At 38.9% G+C, this 18,326-nt stretch overlaps 2 protein-coding genes across 10 annotated transcripts in view; one reads left to right on the forward strand and one right to left on the reverse strand.

Annotated features, from left to right (window-relative positions):
- Positions 1–9,640, forward strand: part of RICTOR (RPTOR independent companion of MTOR complex 2) — a 122,200-nt gene extending 112,560 nt beyond the window's left edge. For all 5 annotated transcript variants that reach the window (XM_025867367.2, XM_073890965.1, XM_025867368.2 and 2 more), the window contains 4 exons: positions 2,680–2,835; positions 3,346–3,469; positions 4,885–5,023; positions 5,133–9,640. In XM_025867367.2, the coding sequence (XP_025723152.1) occupies positions 2,680–2,835; positions 3,346–3,469; positions 4,885–5,023; positions 5,133–5,207 (494 nt within the window). In that variant the 3' untranslated portion in view covers positions 5,208–9,640. The remainder of the gene's footprint in view (positions 1–2,679; positions 2,836–3,345; positions 3,470–4,884; positions 5,024–5,132) is intronic.
- Positions 9,641–12,756: 3,116 nt separating this feature from the next.
- Positions 12,757–18,326, reverse strand: part of OSMR (oncostatin M receptor) — a 48,905-nt gene continuing 43,335 nt past the window's right edge. For 3 of the 5 annotated variants that reach the window (XM_073890969.1, XM_025867369.2, XM_073890968.1), the window contains 3 exons: positions 15,637–15,718; positions 15,077–15,149; positions 12,757–14,751 (listed from right to left, as the gene is read on the reverse strand). In XM_073890969.1, the coding sequence (XP_073747070.1) occupies positions 14,197–14,751; positions 15,077–15,149; positions 15,637–15,718 (710 nt within the window). In that variant the 3' untranslated portion in view covers positions 12,757–14,196. The other 2 variants (XR_012377599.1, XM_073890970.1) reach the window with 2 other exon arrangements.

The following is an 18,326-nucleotide window of genomic DNA, read 5'->3' on the forward strand; positions in this document are numbered from 1 at the left end:
CCACACTCAAAAATCTAGTAATATCAAAGTTCTCTGAGTCACTCTTCTAAATTTCTCCTTGGTGTTCTGATTCAGAGCTTTGCAACTGATGGGTTGTAGCATGCTGATACACCACAGATAGGATATGGGTGTGCTGAGATCATTAATTCCCTCAAATGTTTCCATGCCTCTGGGGCCTGGGTTTGGACAGACCCTTGGACTAGGCACTTCCCACTGTGAACAGCTCTGTCCAGGGCCCCATCATGTTGTAATTATGGCATTTCCTGCGGGTGAGAGGTTTGGGCAGTATTGTTCTGATGTATCGCACACAGTAGAGAGTATTCTGTTTTAAATCATTTGGCTCTACATCATTTATGATATTTTAGTTTCTGCAAGTTCTGCTTCTTCATTTGTATCCTTACTCATCAAATACTTATGAAGTGTACTTACTGTGGATTTTATTTTACTGTTTTCTACTTATTTTATCAAACAAAAACAGGGTCTAAAAAGACACCTGTGTGAATAGAGCTCAGACAGTAAGAGGGAAGGAGATAAATGATCAGCCTAGAGAGATACGCAGAGACCAGATCCTGCAGAACTCTTGCTACCCAAAGTATGGTCAGTGGACCAGCAGCATCAGCATCACCTGAGAGCTTGTCTGAAATGCAGAATCTCGAACTCCACCTTACACAGAGAATCAGAATCTGCGCTTCCACGAGACTCCCAGTTTGTTCATGTGCACAGTAAAGTTTGAGAAGCATTCCTGTAGACCATATTGAGGATTTTGTGTATCAGAAAGACTTCCGTATTGTCCATGGCAGATACTAAAAAATAATCCCTATGCTATTTAATGATCATTGTAAAGGCACATCAAGACTTGAACACAAGATGTTTCTTTCTCTAAAACTTCTTGTCTGGTGGTAATGGTTCAAAATGTAAAGCTCAGAGGAAAGGCTATTGGAATAAGATATCTGGTAACATTTTATTCTGCATCTGCCACCTTCACAGATTTTTATGCATTGTATGGTTCTAGTGTGCTTAGAGGAATGATTTTTTTTTCCTTAATGAGAATGCTTAACATGTTCAGAAATGGGACCTGATTCTAACAGGTTAGAAATGTTAGGAGTCATCATAAGTTAAAGGTGAGGCTGAAATAGTTTATAACTTTTCAGAAACATGTTGACTGAATGAAGTATAACTTTCTTACTGTTCCTTGTGCTGAAAATACTTTGTCATCATAGTCTCTGGGTAGCTTATCTACTGATTCTAAAATAACATATTCATCTCTTATCTGGTTATTCAGCATTAGTGTTTTTTTAAGTACATCTTCAGTTCTCAGATCTTTGGCAATAGTTTTATTTTTTAAATCAGTGAATGATTAAGTAGCATATGTTACTTTTAAGCCCCTGAAAGGTACATGATTTCCTTAATAACCAAAATTTTAAAACTATGCCAAATTTATAGATCTTCTTTTCCAAGGAACCAAAGTATTGTCTACTTTAGTATTTTGAAAATTGTAATCTTAGGAAGTGTTTAGGGGATCATATCTATTCTATGGAGAACAGCATAGGGAGAGATTGACATTGGTTTGGTTTCCTGGGTTTTAAAAATAGAGCTTTTTTTTTTTCCTCTACTGTGACAATGTGCTATAGTAGAAAGAGTCCTGGACCATCTGTCAAGAGCTCTTACCTTCTGGCTGAGTTGTGTCTCCTCTCTCTGAATCTCTTTTCTTTCATGAGATGAAAACTTTAATTAATTTCCAGTATTTCTTATAGTACTAAGGTTGTATGATTTTATAGGTTGCCCAGTGTTACTCCCTAAAAGGATAGCTAAAGACTTCTCAGTGATGTCCCATTTGCTCTGATCACTATAAGTGCTCAAGAAAATTTTAAATCAAAAAAGTTAATGTCACGTTAGCAACACTGAGATGTTTGGTTGACTTCAGAATCCCATCTAGAAGTACCTTAGCAGTGCCTGGGTAGTGTAGTAAATTTAATTCTAAGGAATGAACTGATAAGCTCAAGGAAGTGTAATTCTTATATTGGTAATTATTAAATGGGGAGAAAAGCAAGTCATAGAATAATAATATAGCATAATCCCACTTACACACCCAAAGAACTAGAAAAACAAATTTAACGTAGCAGAAGATCTTAAAAGATATATATGTCGGGGGTGCCTGGGTGGCTCAGTTGGTTAAATGTCTGCCTGCGGCTCAGGTCATGATCCCAGGGTACTGGGGTCAAGCCCTACATTGAGCTCTCTGCTCCTCAGGGAATCTGCTTCTCCCTCTTACTCCCTCTGTGCTCTCTCTCTGTCAAATAAATAAATAAAATCTTAAAAAAAAAAAAAAGATATATGTCAGACTTTTAATCGTATTTCCCTTTGGAGAGGTATTTAGTGTATTTAGTGTGGGGGGTGGATACAGTAACTTCCTATTTTATTCTCTATACATCTTTATTTGAATTCTTTAATCGAATATTTTTGTAATTTAGGAAAATGAAATTTATGTATAAATGTCCCTAAAATTCAGCAGATTTCACTATCTGAGCAATCCAAATTTACTTTAAAGATCATTATGGAAAATAATTGTTGAAAACTGGAAAGAAATCACAAGAAATCGTTTCCTCTATGGTATATAATGAAGCATAGGAATTAAACCATTATGATACTTTAATAGAAATAATAGATTTTTTTCTTCAGACCTTCAAGACATTCCATATTCTGATTGGTGTGAGCAGACTATCCATAACCCCTTAGAAGTGGTTCCTTCTAAGTTTTCGGGGATTTCTGGATGCAGCGATGGAGTGTCTCAAGAAGGCTCAGCCAGCAGCACCAAAAGCACAGAGTTGCTGCTAGGTAAGTTTTCAGATTTAGAGCCAAGCATTGTTAATAAAACTATACTTAGTTTTGTTGTTGTTGATAGATAATGTTAATAGAAATCGTCTCGGGGCGCCTGGGTGGCTCAGTCGGTTAAGCGTCTGCCTTCGGCTCAGGTCATGATCCCAGGGTCCTGGGATCGAGCCCCACGTCGGGCTCCCTGCTCAGTGGGAAGCCTGCTTCTCCCTCTCCCACTCCCCCTGCTTGTGTTCCCTCTCTCGCTGTGTCTCTCTCTGTCAAATAAATAAATAAAATCTTTAAAAAAAAAAAAAGAAATTGTCTCAAACCTCCAAGTCCATTTCATTCAGGTATACTTAGCCAACTCTTGCCACTGTTGTTGTCCTCTTCCATTAGAATTTTGTTCCCAAAATGATTGGCAGTTTATGTGCAGATTAGGTGCGATCTTTAGGTAAGATTTAAAAACAAATCTCATGAGTTGTAATCATTTCCTATTGTGATAAAGATAAAATATTTTCATCTTTTGTTTAGGTGTTAAAACAATTCCAGATGATACACCAATGTGCCGTATACTCCTTCGCAAAGAAGTTCTGAGATTAGTCATTAATTTGAGTAGTTCAGTTTCAACTAAATGTCATGAAACTGGGCTTTTAACGTAAGTAAACTAGAAACGTGAGTATTCTTTGTTCTGCTTTTTAGGGTGAAAAGATCCTTGAAATACTTCCAAAGTTAGACCAGCTTACATCAGTAGTTGTGCATGGTATAGCTGTGTGAGGCTAGGTTTTCTTCACGTACTTCAACCAAAATAGCATATGGTCAAAGATTGAACGCAGAGGTAGGTATGTGAATCCAGCCAGTCCTCTATTAAGCTGGACTTTAAAGAGATCTTTAAAAATGTAAAATACCACTCTTCTCGCTTTCTGAGTTTTAGAAAATATTTTTCATTAAAATGTAAATATTTATGGGGTGCCTGGGTGACTCAGGCAGTTAGGCATCTGGCTCTTCATTTCGGCTCAGGTCATGATCTCAGGGTCATGAGATTGAGCCCCATGTGTTGGGTTCTGCACTCGGCAGAGTCTGCTTGGGATCCACCTCCGCCCCACATACCCCTCCCACCCCCATGCTCAAGCTCTCTCTCTGTCAGGGAAAAAAAAAAAGTATATATTTATGTTAACAAGTAATGGGTTTTGTTTTTTAAATGAATTAAAATATATTCTTAAGTTTTCTCAATTTTAATTTCTAATATGGTAATTATCAATGGCTTTAGACACAAAAAATAAGCTTTTGGGGGTCTTCTATAATTTTTAAGAAAGTATGGGAATCCTGAGACTGAACAGTTTGAGAAAAGCAGGCCTACACAAAAAACAAGTGGTATTTTCTTGGTTTCATTTTTTCCCTGTTTTCCTTTCTTGTAATAAAAGTTGCAAAATTTTAATTCTTTTTCTAAATCATAGCAACATGATAAAGGAAAATTCACATTGAACTATGACCTCGTTGATCTGCACTATTAAAAGTAGTGTAGCCCTTAAAAGAAATGCAGCTCAGAGTCTCCTGTTGACCTTTTAAAAAAACAGTAACACAGATGGCAGGGTCCCCCTGCAGACCTCCTGGCCAGATGCTCCAGCAGTAGTGGGTCCTTAGCCTGTGTATTACCCCACTGCACCCCACCCCTGATGCTGTCTTAGCTAAAAGCCACTGTTAGAAGGTGGAAAGATACAAAGAGCCCAGTCAAGGGTATTTCAAACTTAATTTTGAAAATTGTTGAGTCATCCTAGGCTGATAAATAAATTTTGTAATTTCTCATGCTAGTGAAAAAGAATATTTCTGACTCTCTAAGAAGCTTTTGGGTTTTAATCATTTTAAGAGATAACCCCAAACTTTAAAATATCTAGTTTAAGTGTGAGGTAGGAATATTTAATCTTCTATATTCTTATGCCATCATTCCAAATAGGCCATCTGATCATTGTCTGGTGGGAAAAAAATATTTTTAAAGTGATATTTTGGATGGAAAAATAGGTGAGTCATTATTAATAGTTTTTAATCACACCATCGTCTTTTCTTTGGTTTTAGAATTAAGGAGAAGTATCCTCAAACGTTTGATGACATCTGCCTTTACTCTGAGGTTTCCCATTTGCTCTCACACTGCACATTCAGACTTCCGTGTCGGAGGTTCATACAAGAATTATTTCAAGACGTACAGTTTTTACAAGTAAGTAAGATTTGTCAAGAATAATTCTGTGTTTGGTGTTAAGTTAAAAGAGACATTCTGTCTATGGATACACTAGAAAGTCGTTCACAGTTTACCACTTCTTTCCTAGATGCATGAAGAAGCGGAGGCTGTGCTGGCGACACCACCAAAGCAACCTATAGTTGATACATCTGCTGAATCCTGACCTCATATTTATGATATATATAGATGAATACTATATATATTCATATTTGTGGATTTCCTAAAAGCCTCAGAAAATGCTGACTGACTGAGCAGCAAGGACAGGAGTATCTTCTGTTCCAGCAATTACTGGTACATGCACAGTTGGAACTGCAGACTTCCCTAACCAAAACAACTTCCTCTTTTCCCTGTTGAGCCCTCGGGGGGTTCATTGCTCATTACCACAGTTTTAAGAGTTTTAGTTACCATTATATGCAAGAGCCAAGCACTGAATACCTACATAGGTTTTCTATTTTTTCATTTTAAGAGCATAATAACAGTGGAACAATAATAGGATATGCAGAAGCACCCTTCACAGTTATTTCTGAATTCTTTTTTTTAGGGTAAATCTAAAGATGCCTTGTTTGTTAACTAACTTGTGGAAACCAGGAATCAGTGTTTCTGAGGCTGCACCCTGCCCCACAGTGGGGTGTGCTGTAACTGCTGGTATTAGAGGAGGAACTTTGGCCCTTCCACATTTTCCTTAATATTTGTAACACTACTTCAGAGGTTTGTAACCTCAAAGCAAAAGAAGAGCCTCAACAACCCAGGACTTATAAGTTATTTTTATGTTACTAGACTTGCAAACAGTTTGTTTTCTGTCTCTTCAGTTTTGTGGCAGTGTGTTATTATAGGCTATTTGAACCAATTAAGGTTTTTCACTACAGTTCTTGACTCAAATCAGAACGTCATTTTATAATTCAGAGTATTTCCCATTTGTAGAATGCACATGTTTTCAGTGGACTTCTCATTTTCATCAACTTCCCATATCACCATTTGAAACAGGAACTTGAACAAGCACTATTAATTGAGACCTAAAGCAAAAGAAAGTAAATAACACTTTGGATCTCCTGAGGAAGAGAGAAGTTTGCCTCCGATTTACACATTCCGTGGGAAAAGAAGAGCCATACTTCCTTTTTAAAAAATCATCAATGCAACTTGAATTATGAAATTACATTTTACATTTTACATTACAATTAAAAATTGTAGTGAAAAGCCTTAAGTACCAAATTTTAAAGCAGCAGTAATTTAATTTTTTTATATCAGTGTTCTTGTTTTGCACAAACTAAATGCAGTGATAGGTGAGTTTATCAGTACAGTCATTGCCTTTATCATATTTGTGAAGTTGTTAAGTTGATGAGGGCAAGGTTTTGTTTATTTGTGTGTTCAATTTGTATATGTTTAAAGATATTTGGAAATCTTTACAGGAATTAAACATATATGCAAATTTGTATATAAAAATAGCATGGCCATCACCATTAGAATGCTTGTAAATGAAAGGATTATCTTTTCTGAGGTCTATATATAAATAGAAAAAAAAAATCCAGCTGGACTGATTAGGACCCTTTTTTTAATTCATTTGTTTATACCATTTTTACAGTTGCACATCAGCTTTGACACAGTCCTAGTATCTTGATTAATATTTTCCCATAGTACAGATCCTTTTTATAACGGGCTTGTTCTTTGAGATCTCTGTAAAGAACCCTGTGAACTAGAAAACGTAACTCACAGAGATAGGTTTTTTTTGTTTTTGTTTTGTTTTGTTTTTTAATTTACTGGCACTGAAAGTTCCAACTGGGATGAAACATTTCATCTCACTTCATAACACCTCTTTGACTGCACTTCAGTGAATTGTTCTTACATGCACTGTGTAGCAACTTACATTATAACAAAGCAGATAAGGGCTGTAAGCTGCTGCTTATGTTAAAAAGTGGTTCTTCAGATTTTCTCTCATAAAATCCAAGTGAAAATAAAATTATTTTTTTTAACTTTAATTTATCGCTGAACCCAAGTGTTTATTTAAATGTTAACAGTACTTTTAAGAACGTTGCCTGTCACCTTGGTCTTTGGTCTTGGATGATTAAAATGCCTTCCAGAGAACCAAATGTCAGAGTTACTAGACCAAATAGTGGTTAAAAACTCCAAAGGAGGTAATTTAATCTTATTCATATTGGGGTTGACATATTTTAGACATTGATTTTAAACACTACCTCAGTTAATATAGAATATAAAATCTGTGGTTTAATCCCTCAAAAGTTAACAGTAATTCTTTTTTGTCACACACACACACACACACACACACACACACACACACACACAAAACTGTCCCCATCCCAGACCCTACTTCATTCATCCATCCTGAAATGAAGTCTTTGTTACTATTAGCCTAAACAGTTTTTTTTGACTATTACTTTGAAAGACATGTATGTATACAGTGTAATAATTGCCTGTAGCACTTAGTTTGGAGAGACAGAGTTTTGTCGTTATCAGTAATCTAAGAAAAATGTCTATACTTAAATGTATAGTGCTATTTGGTTTATCCATGTTTCACTGACAGGTCTAATACGTTTTCAAGTACTCATCTGTATAAAAGTAGACTTTTATGATGAAAAATGCTCACATGCAGTGCCAAGTGATTAACTTAGTGTTTAAAAATATTAAATTATAGCAGAAAAGATTAGGAATGGTGTCAGTGGTAATAGAAATAATTGAGAAAGTCATCTATAAATAATAGATACTACCAGACTATATACCAAAATAATGTCAATACTGTAGTTTTTCAAGATTTTAGAATTAATCTTAGTCCTTATAAATTTGTACTATTGGTAATTATTGAATAATTGGAGGCATTTGGGCAGTTTTGCTGGTTGTAAACTGTGAATATCTAATTGTAAAGTGAATTGTCATTTCTAATTGAAATTTTTTTTCAAGAACAGATTTCAGCTTCACGATACTAAGTAAATACTGATAAATAAGGAAATTAGAAATTAGTATTAATAATTAAATATGGTCTAAAATTTCTTATACATTTATTTCCTGTTTATGCCTAGGTAGATTTGAAGGGGGGATGTCTCCCTAATAATTTTTCTAATAAAGATTGGTAGCATGAGTACGTTCTCCGAGACAGCGACATTAAAAGAGGCCCTTCGGAGGGTACACACTCTTACACCAGTCACCCTGACAGGCGTACAGCTTCTTCCGAAACGGTAGCTTTAATAGCTTTCAGCTCTTTTATCCAGAGCTTGAGATAATTAAAGCTGAGTTTTTCAGGGCATATTACAGTAGTAAAGTGTTCAACAGTGAGGTGTCAGTGCTTACTTAGATTTGTCTACTGCTCTTTATAAATTTCTTTTTCATTCCATTCAGAGGATGCCTTTTATCCCCACATTAAAGCACAGATCATTGAGCAATAAAAACTAATCAAATTGTCATCCAAATTATAGCTGCAATTGTTTTTGCATGGTAAGAGTGAGGTGCTAATTTTGTGTGAGATCAGCTTTGTAAACTACCTTGGGAAAAAGTCCTTTGGAATTAAGGTTTTCCCCCTTTTGTTTTATGCTTCCAGTGTCTAAAATTCACAATCCATTAAACATGGGAAAAAAGAAAAGGTAGAACTGACAGAGTTTTATGAGAAGAACTGATGGAATAAAAGAACATTTCAGGTTTTCAAAAATGTACGTTGGGAAAGGTCTCCCTTGCCTCCCCATTCAGGAAATCCATTATCACCAGCTTAATTTCAAGAGTATCACTACAGTGAGAGTTTCATTATAAAAGCGTGCTAGTGAAATGAATAGCAGTGCTTATCAGACAATACTGAAATCTGTGAGAATCTTTCTAGGAACATTCTTTTTTTCTTTTAGTTCCAGGTTCCCAAAGTATTTTTCATTCATAATAGGTTTTTATGACTCACACAGAATGTGGATCCCCCCTTGAGTATTTTTATAATGTAGGTGGATAGCTATGCCACAACATGCATTAATTGCACATCTTGTTTGATTTTCTTTACAAAATATTTAATTTGAAAAATATAATTTATGCCAAAAAAGTATACCTTGTAATTTTGCCACTAAGTAGGTTGATTTAGCACAAAATACAAAGTCTGGGGGGGGGGGGGGGGGGGCGATAAAAATTTTTCATAGATGATAGTTGAAAAATGTTCCATTACTGGCCTGGCAGAAACCCTGAAGCTGCATTGTAAAACAAATGGTGTAAATTAGTTTTGAAAAGTGGTAAGGGATTGTGAAAAAAATCTCAGACTTAATGCTCCCTAGCCACATGATATCCTTCCTTTTTTATTTAGTAATAAGCTGCTACATATTTGGAGGTTCTGGTGTTTGTAGGTCACTGAACAGACATTGAAATCTGATTTATATTGTATAACTGTAACATAGAAAGAAAAAGTATTTATATATTTTCCGTAAGAATATTTCATTGAGTTGTGTATAATTTAAAGAAGGTTTTCCCCAAATGGTTTTGCTCACCTTGATTTTTTTTGTGTGTGGTTTTCTTGTTTTTGTATAATGTGTACAGTTTATGTCAAGGGCATTAAAAGCCTCCTGAAGCATAATCTTATCAAAGGGATACATTGTTAATAAAAAGTACTTAAAATTCTTAAAACTTGTGTTCTGTTTGAAATTTTAAAACAATCAATGTCCATTTGAATTATGTACCACAGAGGCTGATACATGTGACTCCCAGTAAAAATGATTTTTAGGTACCACAGATAAGAGTCTAGTTCAGTAATATGTTAGTGGCTCTTCCAGATGTTTTTAAAATATCCTTAAACATTCTTCATAATCTAATCAAACAGATAGCTTTACAGGTTTTATTTTTAACTTCAGATCATTATAAAGTGTTTGAAAAAAATGGATCTATCTTTAGACAGAATAGATCTGAATTTTTTGAGGAAATAATATACAATATAAGTGATAATGATATGATGATGATGTTTCTGTGGAAAGTATTTGATTTCTCAGGCAGAAGCTGTCCTGATCAGATAGGCTATCAGTTCAGCCACCTAGTGGCAAAAGAAAATACCACAAGGGAAATTACCAGGGCTGGAGAATAAAATTCAGTGTCAAAGCCAGGTCAAAGCTAGGTTATAGTTGACTAAATGTGGTAAAATGTATGTCTCACTTTCAGAAATAGATTTGTTTGGATAGATTGGTCTTTAGGCACAATTCTGTATATCATTTTCCCATTGCCTTCTGTATGTTTCTCAACAAAACATAGTTGGCCCCAAAATAAACTAAAAGCACACTTAATAATCAGCAGACAGCTGATCTTTGAAAAATGTGGACCTAAATTTCAGAAAGTTTGTTTCATTTGAAAAAACCTGACTCTTTGGTATATAAAAGTTCTCAAAAATAGAGAGTACTGTCTTAGTCCATTCAGGCTACTATAATAAAATACCCCAGACTGGGTAGCTTACAAACAACAGAAACCTATTTCTACAGTTCTGGAGGCCAGAAGTCTGAGGCCAGAGTGCTAGCACAGTTGGGAGAGGGCCCTCTCCTAGGTCTCAGAGTCCTCGTTGTGTCCTTACATGGCAGAAGGAATAAGACTTGCAGGGTCTCCCTCCTAAGAGCATTAATCCCAAGTACATGAGGGCTCCAGCCTCGTGACCTAATCACCTCCCAAAGGCCCCATCTCCTAATACTGTCATCTTTGGGGGTTAGGATTTCAACATATAAATTTTGAGGGGGACAATCATTGAGACCATAGCAACTACAAAAAAAAACCCAAATGTACTAAAACTTAGTTTCTTTAATGGCTTATTTCAGAGGATAAAGACAACTGCATTTGCTTGGTACTTTAAGTTGAATGTATTTAGTTACTGTGTTGTAAATCTTTTAACTGCTAATTCTAAAGGCTTTCTGTTGTATCTCTTGAAGGGTTTCTAAAGTTCTACTTAATGCAAAATGTTTAGTATGTTTTGTAGATTGTTTAAGATGAAAGCCAGTTTTTCCATGGCGATCTTAGAAGAAATACTAGATTTTGACTAATTCAACTTGATTTTCTCAATAAATACACCTTCTAGTGGAGAATCAGTTTCGCTAGAATCAGCGTTGAGTCAGGTAGGTGCTAGAATGGAAGCAAGCTCCTTTGGCAAGTGCATGGTTCTGCGGTGTGGCTACGTCCCTGCTCCCAGCCTGAGCCATCGTGGTACCCCGCATGCAGCGAAGGACCACTCTCCAGGTTGATGCGGTATTTATAGGTCATTAATGCCAGTCCTGCACACCATCAAAATGCCCTGATATTTTTAAAGAACTATTACTAATTTGGCTTTAGGGACTTTTTTTTTTTTTTTAAGTAGACTTCATGCCCAGCGTGGAGCCCAATGTGGGACTTAAACTCACCCTGAGATTGAGACCTGACCTAAAATCAAGAATTAGACATTTAAGTAACTGAGCCACCTAGGCACCCCTAGGTAATATTCTTTTTAAAGGTATATTATGGTCATATTAGGAAAACTAGAGCTTAGAGAAACAAATATTTGCAGGTAAAATCATATGATTTGCTTCCAAATAATATCAGGAGGGAGAGTGGAAAAGGGTATAGATGGGCTGAAACAGCCATGGGTTAGCAGCTGTTGGAGCTGATGATATACGTAACGGTTTGTTAAACTGTTATACTTTTGTATCATTTGAAATTTTCCAGGAGTATTTTCTTAATCCTAATAGTTCTGCTGACAATACAAATTTCAAAGTTTTTTTTTTTTTTTTAAAGATTTTATTTATTTGACAGAGAGTCACAGTAAGAGAGGGAACACAAGCAGGGGGAGTGGGAGAGGGAGAAGCAGGCTTCCCGCTGATGCAGGACTCGATCCCAGGACCCTGGGATCATGACCTGAGCTGAAGGCAGACGCTTAACAACTGTGCCACCCAGGCGCCCCACAAATTTCAAAGTTTATGAAGAACACTTCTTAAGGCAATGCTGTTAAGATGGCATATAGTATTGACAATTAAGGTTTTAAATATGAATGTATTTGATGTGATTGGCATGGGAGAGGGATGTTTATAGCCAAAACTGTAGTCATAGTGATATTGTAAGCATAAAGTTACGTAGCCCAGCATTTCCTGTTGGTATGTTGCTATATTTCAGAAAGACATCATTTGACTTAGGACAGTAAGTCTCAAAGTTGAGTGTGCATCCCAATGCCTGGGAGGGAGCTGATGAAATATATAGACTTCAGGCCTCATGTCATGGAAATTCTGATGAGGTGTGGAGCGGTACCCAGAAATTTACATTTTTAGTAAGCTCACAAGGTGATTTATTGGCTATACTCACTATTAGATTCTCATTTCATTAAGGTAGAGAAGACACAAAATGCAGTGGTGAAATATTTTAATTAGGCTTTTTGCAACAAAAATGACTTCCAAGGTTTCATGGGTTATTTTTAAAAGAAAAGCTATATGAAAGATACTATTTACAAATCAGTCTTCACAGCCATTGACATTTATGAGAAAGCAACAAAGAGGCTAAATGATAACAATACTGGCCCCCAAGGTCTTCTCAAAACTATCAGACTAATTGAGATACTTGTTTGTACTATGTTAGAAGTACATAACCAGTTTTTCCAGCAAAAGGTTTAGTTCTATGTAAGGAAAAAGTTGAAAAGCCTGAACAGAAGCCCTGGTTTGTGTTGGTATACCTAGGCCAATTGGCAGCCACCTACCTGGCTTGGAGATGTGGATCTTTTGGTCTCTTGGTTGTGTGGTGTTGATGACACAGTGCACTCTCTTTGGTACCAGAGACCTAGATGGTGTCATTGCCAGCACAGCACACAAGGAACTCCTGATCATACTTTCTTAGAAATGTGATAAATAAAGCATTGATAGGTAGAAGGAAGAGAAAGGAACGGGAATGTACTGAACACCTGTTAGGCATCAGGTGCATTTGTGTATATATATATATTTTTTAAAGATTTTATTTATTCATTTGAGATATAGCATGAGCAGTGGGAGAGGCAGAGGGAGAGGGAGAAGCAGACTCCCCGCTGAGCCAGGAGCCTGATGCGGGGCTCGATCCCAGGACCCTGGGATCATGACCTGAGCCGAAGGCAGACCCTTAACCATCTGAGCCACCCAGGCGCCCCTGCATTTGTATATATTGATTCAATGAGACAAAGCTGCTGCTGAGCGAATACAGAATTTCCCACTCTATAGCTTTTTACAATTATGTCTAAACCATGTCCAACAATGAAGTTTCCTTTTATTCATTGTTAGCATTATAGGAATATAAATGAGACAGGGTATTTTCTTGACTCAGACAATTGCGAAGACCAAAGGGTACTAAATGAAAACATGTCACTTATATATAGTAGTTCTTGAAAAAAAGAGGAACCACAAAATGTGAATGGAATTAATAATAACATTTTCTTTTTTCTATTCTGAGGTAGTTGTCAAAAATTATGGTCAAAGACTGATGTCCACCAGGTAGGAGTGCTGTTGTCTTGACGCTAAGTCAAGAGTTCCTCGGCAGTCCCACTCTTTAACTATAGTAAGCTAAATGGAAAGGCAGTTGTGGGGATCTTATTGATCATTCACATATTTTACCTATCAGATAAGGTCTGTGCACCCAGAAGAGTTCATTTTACTGCATCAACGAACTACAAATTGTTCTCTCTTCAAGGCAAGTCTAAAATCTGTTTTACTCTCAAACATTGTGTGACTTTTTCATTAAACACACCCAGAATAAATTAACATTGACAATTTATGGTCTAGTAACAAATCTTCTGTGGCCTTTACTAAAACCTTAAATCTAGTTCCTTTACCCTTAAGATAAGACATAGGGGTAAAACTTAATGGAAATATTTCCTTGCTAAAAACTGAACTTCTAGGACCACAGGCACCCTGTCCAGTACTGAGTGGGCAGGGTCTATCCCCATGTCAAGTGCCAGGTCTACTGTTCTAAAGGTGAGCCTGGAACAGACAGCAGCAAGGTAAGCCTATTCCCACGATCCTGCCATTTCTACGGCAAGCCTGCTCCAAGAAGGGATGTTAAGTTCCATAGCTTCTGACCTTTGAAACCAAGCCAGATTGTAGTGGTCTCGTGCGCCAATGGTGACCGCTCACTGGAATTACGGGCCGAGGCATCAGGTGATGGAATGGTGCCGGCGATGCTCCTTTTTTGCATCTATGTAGCATAAAGGCATAAACCGGGTATACTGATTAGTGGTAGTGTTCACCTTCATCTAAAAGGGTAACGGAAGAGAGGCTGCTACTCCCACTCGAGGGAGGAGAGGCCAGACCCAAGGGTATGGCCATTTGCATTTTATACTCCGAACACAGTGCTGGCTCTGGTGGATTTGTGGGGAGAATGAACTTGTCTCCAGACATGGCTGAAGCCAACTGGGACACGTAATTTAAATTAGTTTCTCCGGCTGGAATTTCTCCCAGGGAGTTCATGTAGTTTTTTTCTAGTGCCTTTAGTAAATTTTCAGGTGATGTCAACAGTCCCAGCTGACTTAGTGGAGCTACAGGGGCTACTGGGACATGGCCACAAGAAGCCGAGTCAGAAGCTGCCTGGTTATAGGTAAAGTTCTCAAAACAGATGCAGGGCCCAGGGCCGGAGTAGCTCTTCTCTGTTGGAAGGAGGTAAAGGTAGGTGGCCTTGGAAGACTCAGTTTCTGTGAGTGACTTCCTAGTGCCTTCCTGCTTGTTTAGAACTTCAATAGAGTCTGGAACACAGTCTTTGATACTCATTATTGTTAGGCGAGGATTCTCCTGGAACAAACAAAAAAAACATGTGAATATGAAGTGTGTGTGTATGTCAGAGTATATAAAGTATGTGAAGTGCACTCAAGGCTTCAGTTTTTTGTGTGTTTCATCCTAGTCACAAGTTAACTGGAGGTGATGTTGCAAACCAAAGGATTTCCCCCGATGGAAGAACTCTCAAGGCTCTATTCACCCATTTCATGGCTATGGGAGCCAAGGTGGCTGTTGCTTTGTTATATCTTCCTGAGGAGTTCTCGAAAAGTATGATTAGAGCCCCAACCCTGGATTAGTCTTTAATAGATATATGGCACACATACAATTTCCCAGCATTTACCTTGGATTTTATTAATGACAGAACACTACTCTTGTAAGGATCTGGAATGTCAGGATAACACTTCTCCTTCATCCTAGAAAACAGTGAAAATTGGACTGAATTTTGCAATACAGTGACTAAGAGAACTCTGGAGCCGGATTCCCGGGTTCTAAACCTTGCTCTGTCACTTACTAACTGTGTGACCTTGGGCAGGCTATGCTTCTATCTACTCGCTGATTCAGTGGAGATAATGACAGTGCCCAGGGTGTTGGTGTGAGGACTGAATGAGCTGTATGTAAACCACTTAGAATACTGCCAAGCACACAGTATGTGGACTACCAGTATTAGAGCTATGGTTATTGAACAGGTTTTGCAGTCTTTTTCAAATGGTTATTGCTTTCCTTATGTATTGACCTGGAGAGCAAAACTGTTTAAAAATTTTCATATTTTCATCTAAGTCTCTGTCCTTTGCCTTTTCAGCACCTTCTCTCATTATTCAATGTGATTTCTAGCTTCTTAAACTCCTTTCTAGATCTTTTTTTCTCTGACTTCTTGGATAAAAATCTTCCCCACACACTTACCACTGACTTTTCAAGTAGCATATGATCATGATGAGCAAAATGCAGAAAACCATAGGGAGTATGATACGTATCAGTATAGGGGCTGGAGAAGAAAACAAAGTGGTATTTTTAATGAGTACTTTTCCCTCTTCAAAGGCACAAAAGTAAGTTTAAGACTGAAATTAATTTTACAGAGTTGTTATTCTTCAAAAGTCTATTTATGCAATATTCAATCTGAATTCTGGCTGATGGGGTGGGGGGTCTACCAACCAACCAACACAGGGACCATCTGCTGTCAACACCTTATGACTTGGATTCGTTCCCTCTTTTTTTTTTTAAGATTTTTTAATTTATTCATTTGAGAGAGAGCAAGCAAGAGCATTAGTAGGAGGGAGGGTCAGAGGGAGAGAGAGAGAGAGAGCAAGAGCACAAGTGGGGAGAGGGTAAGAGGCAGAGGGAGAAGCAGGCTCCCCACTGAGCAGGGAGCCCGATGCGGGGCTCGATCCCAGGACCCCAGGACCATGGCCTGAGCCCAAGGCTGACACTTAACCGACTGAGCCATCCAGGCGTCCCTCGTCCCCTCTTCTGACAAACTGGATCACTACTTCCAATTCTTCACTCCCTCCTTGTATTAGAATTATACTCCCCCCCTTTGCCAAAGCTTCATGGTGGGTAGAGTGTACTTTGTCCCTTGACTGGGGGCTCAGCCACATGACTGTATTTGGCCAATGGGCTGGCAGTAGTTGTAATCCTAGTAGCTGCTTTAAGTGCCCTTGCACAGGAGTGGGGTTTGATTTGGGGATGGGGATGTGGTGGGTAATGTTGGCCTTTTGCAAGGGAGGGCAGGCCTGGGTAGATGCCCAGCCCAGTGCTATGAGGCAGCACAGGGGTCTGGAGGCAAGGACACGCAGAAAGGGAACAGGGTGCCAAAGCATGCACCTCAACAACTGGCTCACAGTTAACCCTGACAGCAGGGAGGGGAAAGCAGCTCTCCTCCTGACCCAACTAGACAATACTTGGCCCTCAGATCCCTACTTTTGACTACTATAATTGCTTTTAAGATTTGGTTAACTTATGGACTTATAACTTATTTGAGAACAAGCCTGGGGACCTAACCATGAGAGTTTCCAAGTTTCAGGCTGGTTTTGCTAAACTTTTTATTGAAATGCAATACTTGTGTTCAGAAAAGTGCTCATAAAGTAAGCTCGATGAATCTCACAAACTGAACATAGCCATGTGACCAGCACCCCGGTCAAGAAGGCGACCATGCTCAGCTCCCCAGAGAGCCCGCCCGGGGTCCCCATCCAATCATGATCCCCTCCCAAGATCACCACTGTCTTGTCTTAGTGCTCACAACAAGAATGGCATTTGCCTCTTTCTGTAACGGAACCCTGCAGCAGGAGTCAGGTCTGGCTTCTGTCATGGTGCATGGCATTTGTGAGATTCGCCCACATTATTATTGTGACTGTGGGGTGTCATTGTCATTGCTGTGATTAGGTAGCAATGGATTTTCCTCTTTAATAATAACCAATATAATCAATAGAGAGGCACAGCCAATGCTAAGGGAAGGTTTAGCATGAATAAGGGAGATAAATGAAAGCCAAAAAATATACTTGAGGTAAAGACAATTATTTGCACTATATTTTTGGATAATTATACATTATACATTGTATTATGTATGTGTACACACACACACACACACACACACACACACACACACACACACACACTTCTACCAGCTAAATGAATACCAAAGTTGGGATAAAAACAGCTGGAAATCAATTTAAAGTTTTAAAATTTACCCCCAAACAGCAAGAGTGCTCAAATAATGGAAATCGATGACTGAAATCTTAATCTGAGTCCGAGAGTTCTGACCTTTGCCTGGGAAACCGGAGGAGTGAGCAGCACTGAGGGCCCCAGCCTGCTGGCAGAGCCGTGCGCGGCATGCCTGGGCCAGCAGCTCCACCCGCCGCGGCCATCCCGTCCCCCACGGCCCTGCCGCCCCAGAGGGAGCCTGCCCGAGGCCCGAGGACCGCTGGTACCTGCAGCAGACTCCTCGGCGGGTCTGTTTCTCAGGGAGGGCAGTCTTCCACCACCTGCTGTGTGATACCCGCTTCTCCCCTTCTTCCTCTATCACTGTCTGCTTCCCCCACCACCTTCCCGTTGGCTGGAGTTCTGCCTTTACCGTCAGTGCTGTTCTCCCTGCCTTCTCCTTTCTCCTCCTTCCAAGCCAAATGCAGTTTGAAAATGGCTCTTTATCTCACCTTCCCCCCGCAATCGGCAAACACCAGGCTCGTGAAGGAACACCTCTTGCCCCTGCCCGATCCCCAGCCGACCCTACCACACCTCTCGCAACTGCCCCCAGAAAGGCACAGTCAGGAAGCAGTTGGCTCGCCACGGAGGGAAACCAGCCAGAAGGCCGGCTGCAGAAAACACCCGCCCTCCTCTAGACAGAGGGTCTGGGGCTCTTCTGAAGTGGTCATGAAACCATGCCTTCTGGAATTTTCAAACCATTTTGGGACTGAGTTCCAGGGCGTGCCTCAGGACGTGCCTGTCTTCCCCGAGACAGGCCAGGGGAAGGTTCCAGGTCGTAAGTCAGTCAGATTGGCCCCACTGTTTTCTGGTTAATGTAGTGGGATTCTGTATAACATTTTTTTCTGAAACAATCTCATCTAGAGACCTAGAGACAGAAGGAGAAGAAAGGTTTAAAA

The sequence above is a fragment of the Callorhinus ursinus genome, unplaced genomic scaffold (genome assembly GCF_003265705.2).
Source record: "Callorhinus ursinus isolate GAN/ISIS: 27379988/994484 unplaced genomic scaffold, GSC_fseal_2.0 scaffold3, whole genome shotgun sequence".
Classification (NCBI taxonomy): domain Eukaryota; kingdom Metazoa; phylum Chordata; class Mammalia; order Carnivora; family Otariidae; genus Callorhinus; species Callorhinus ursinus.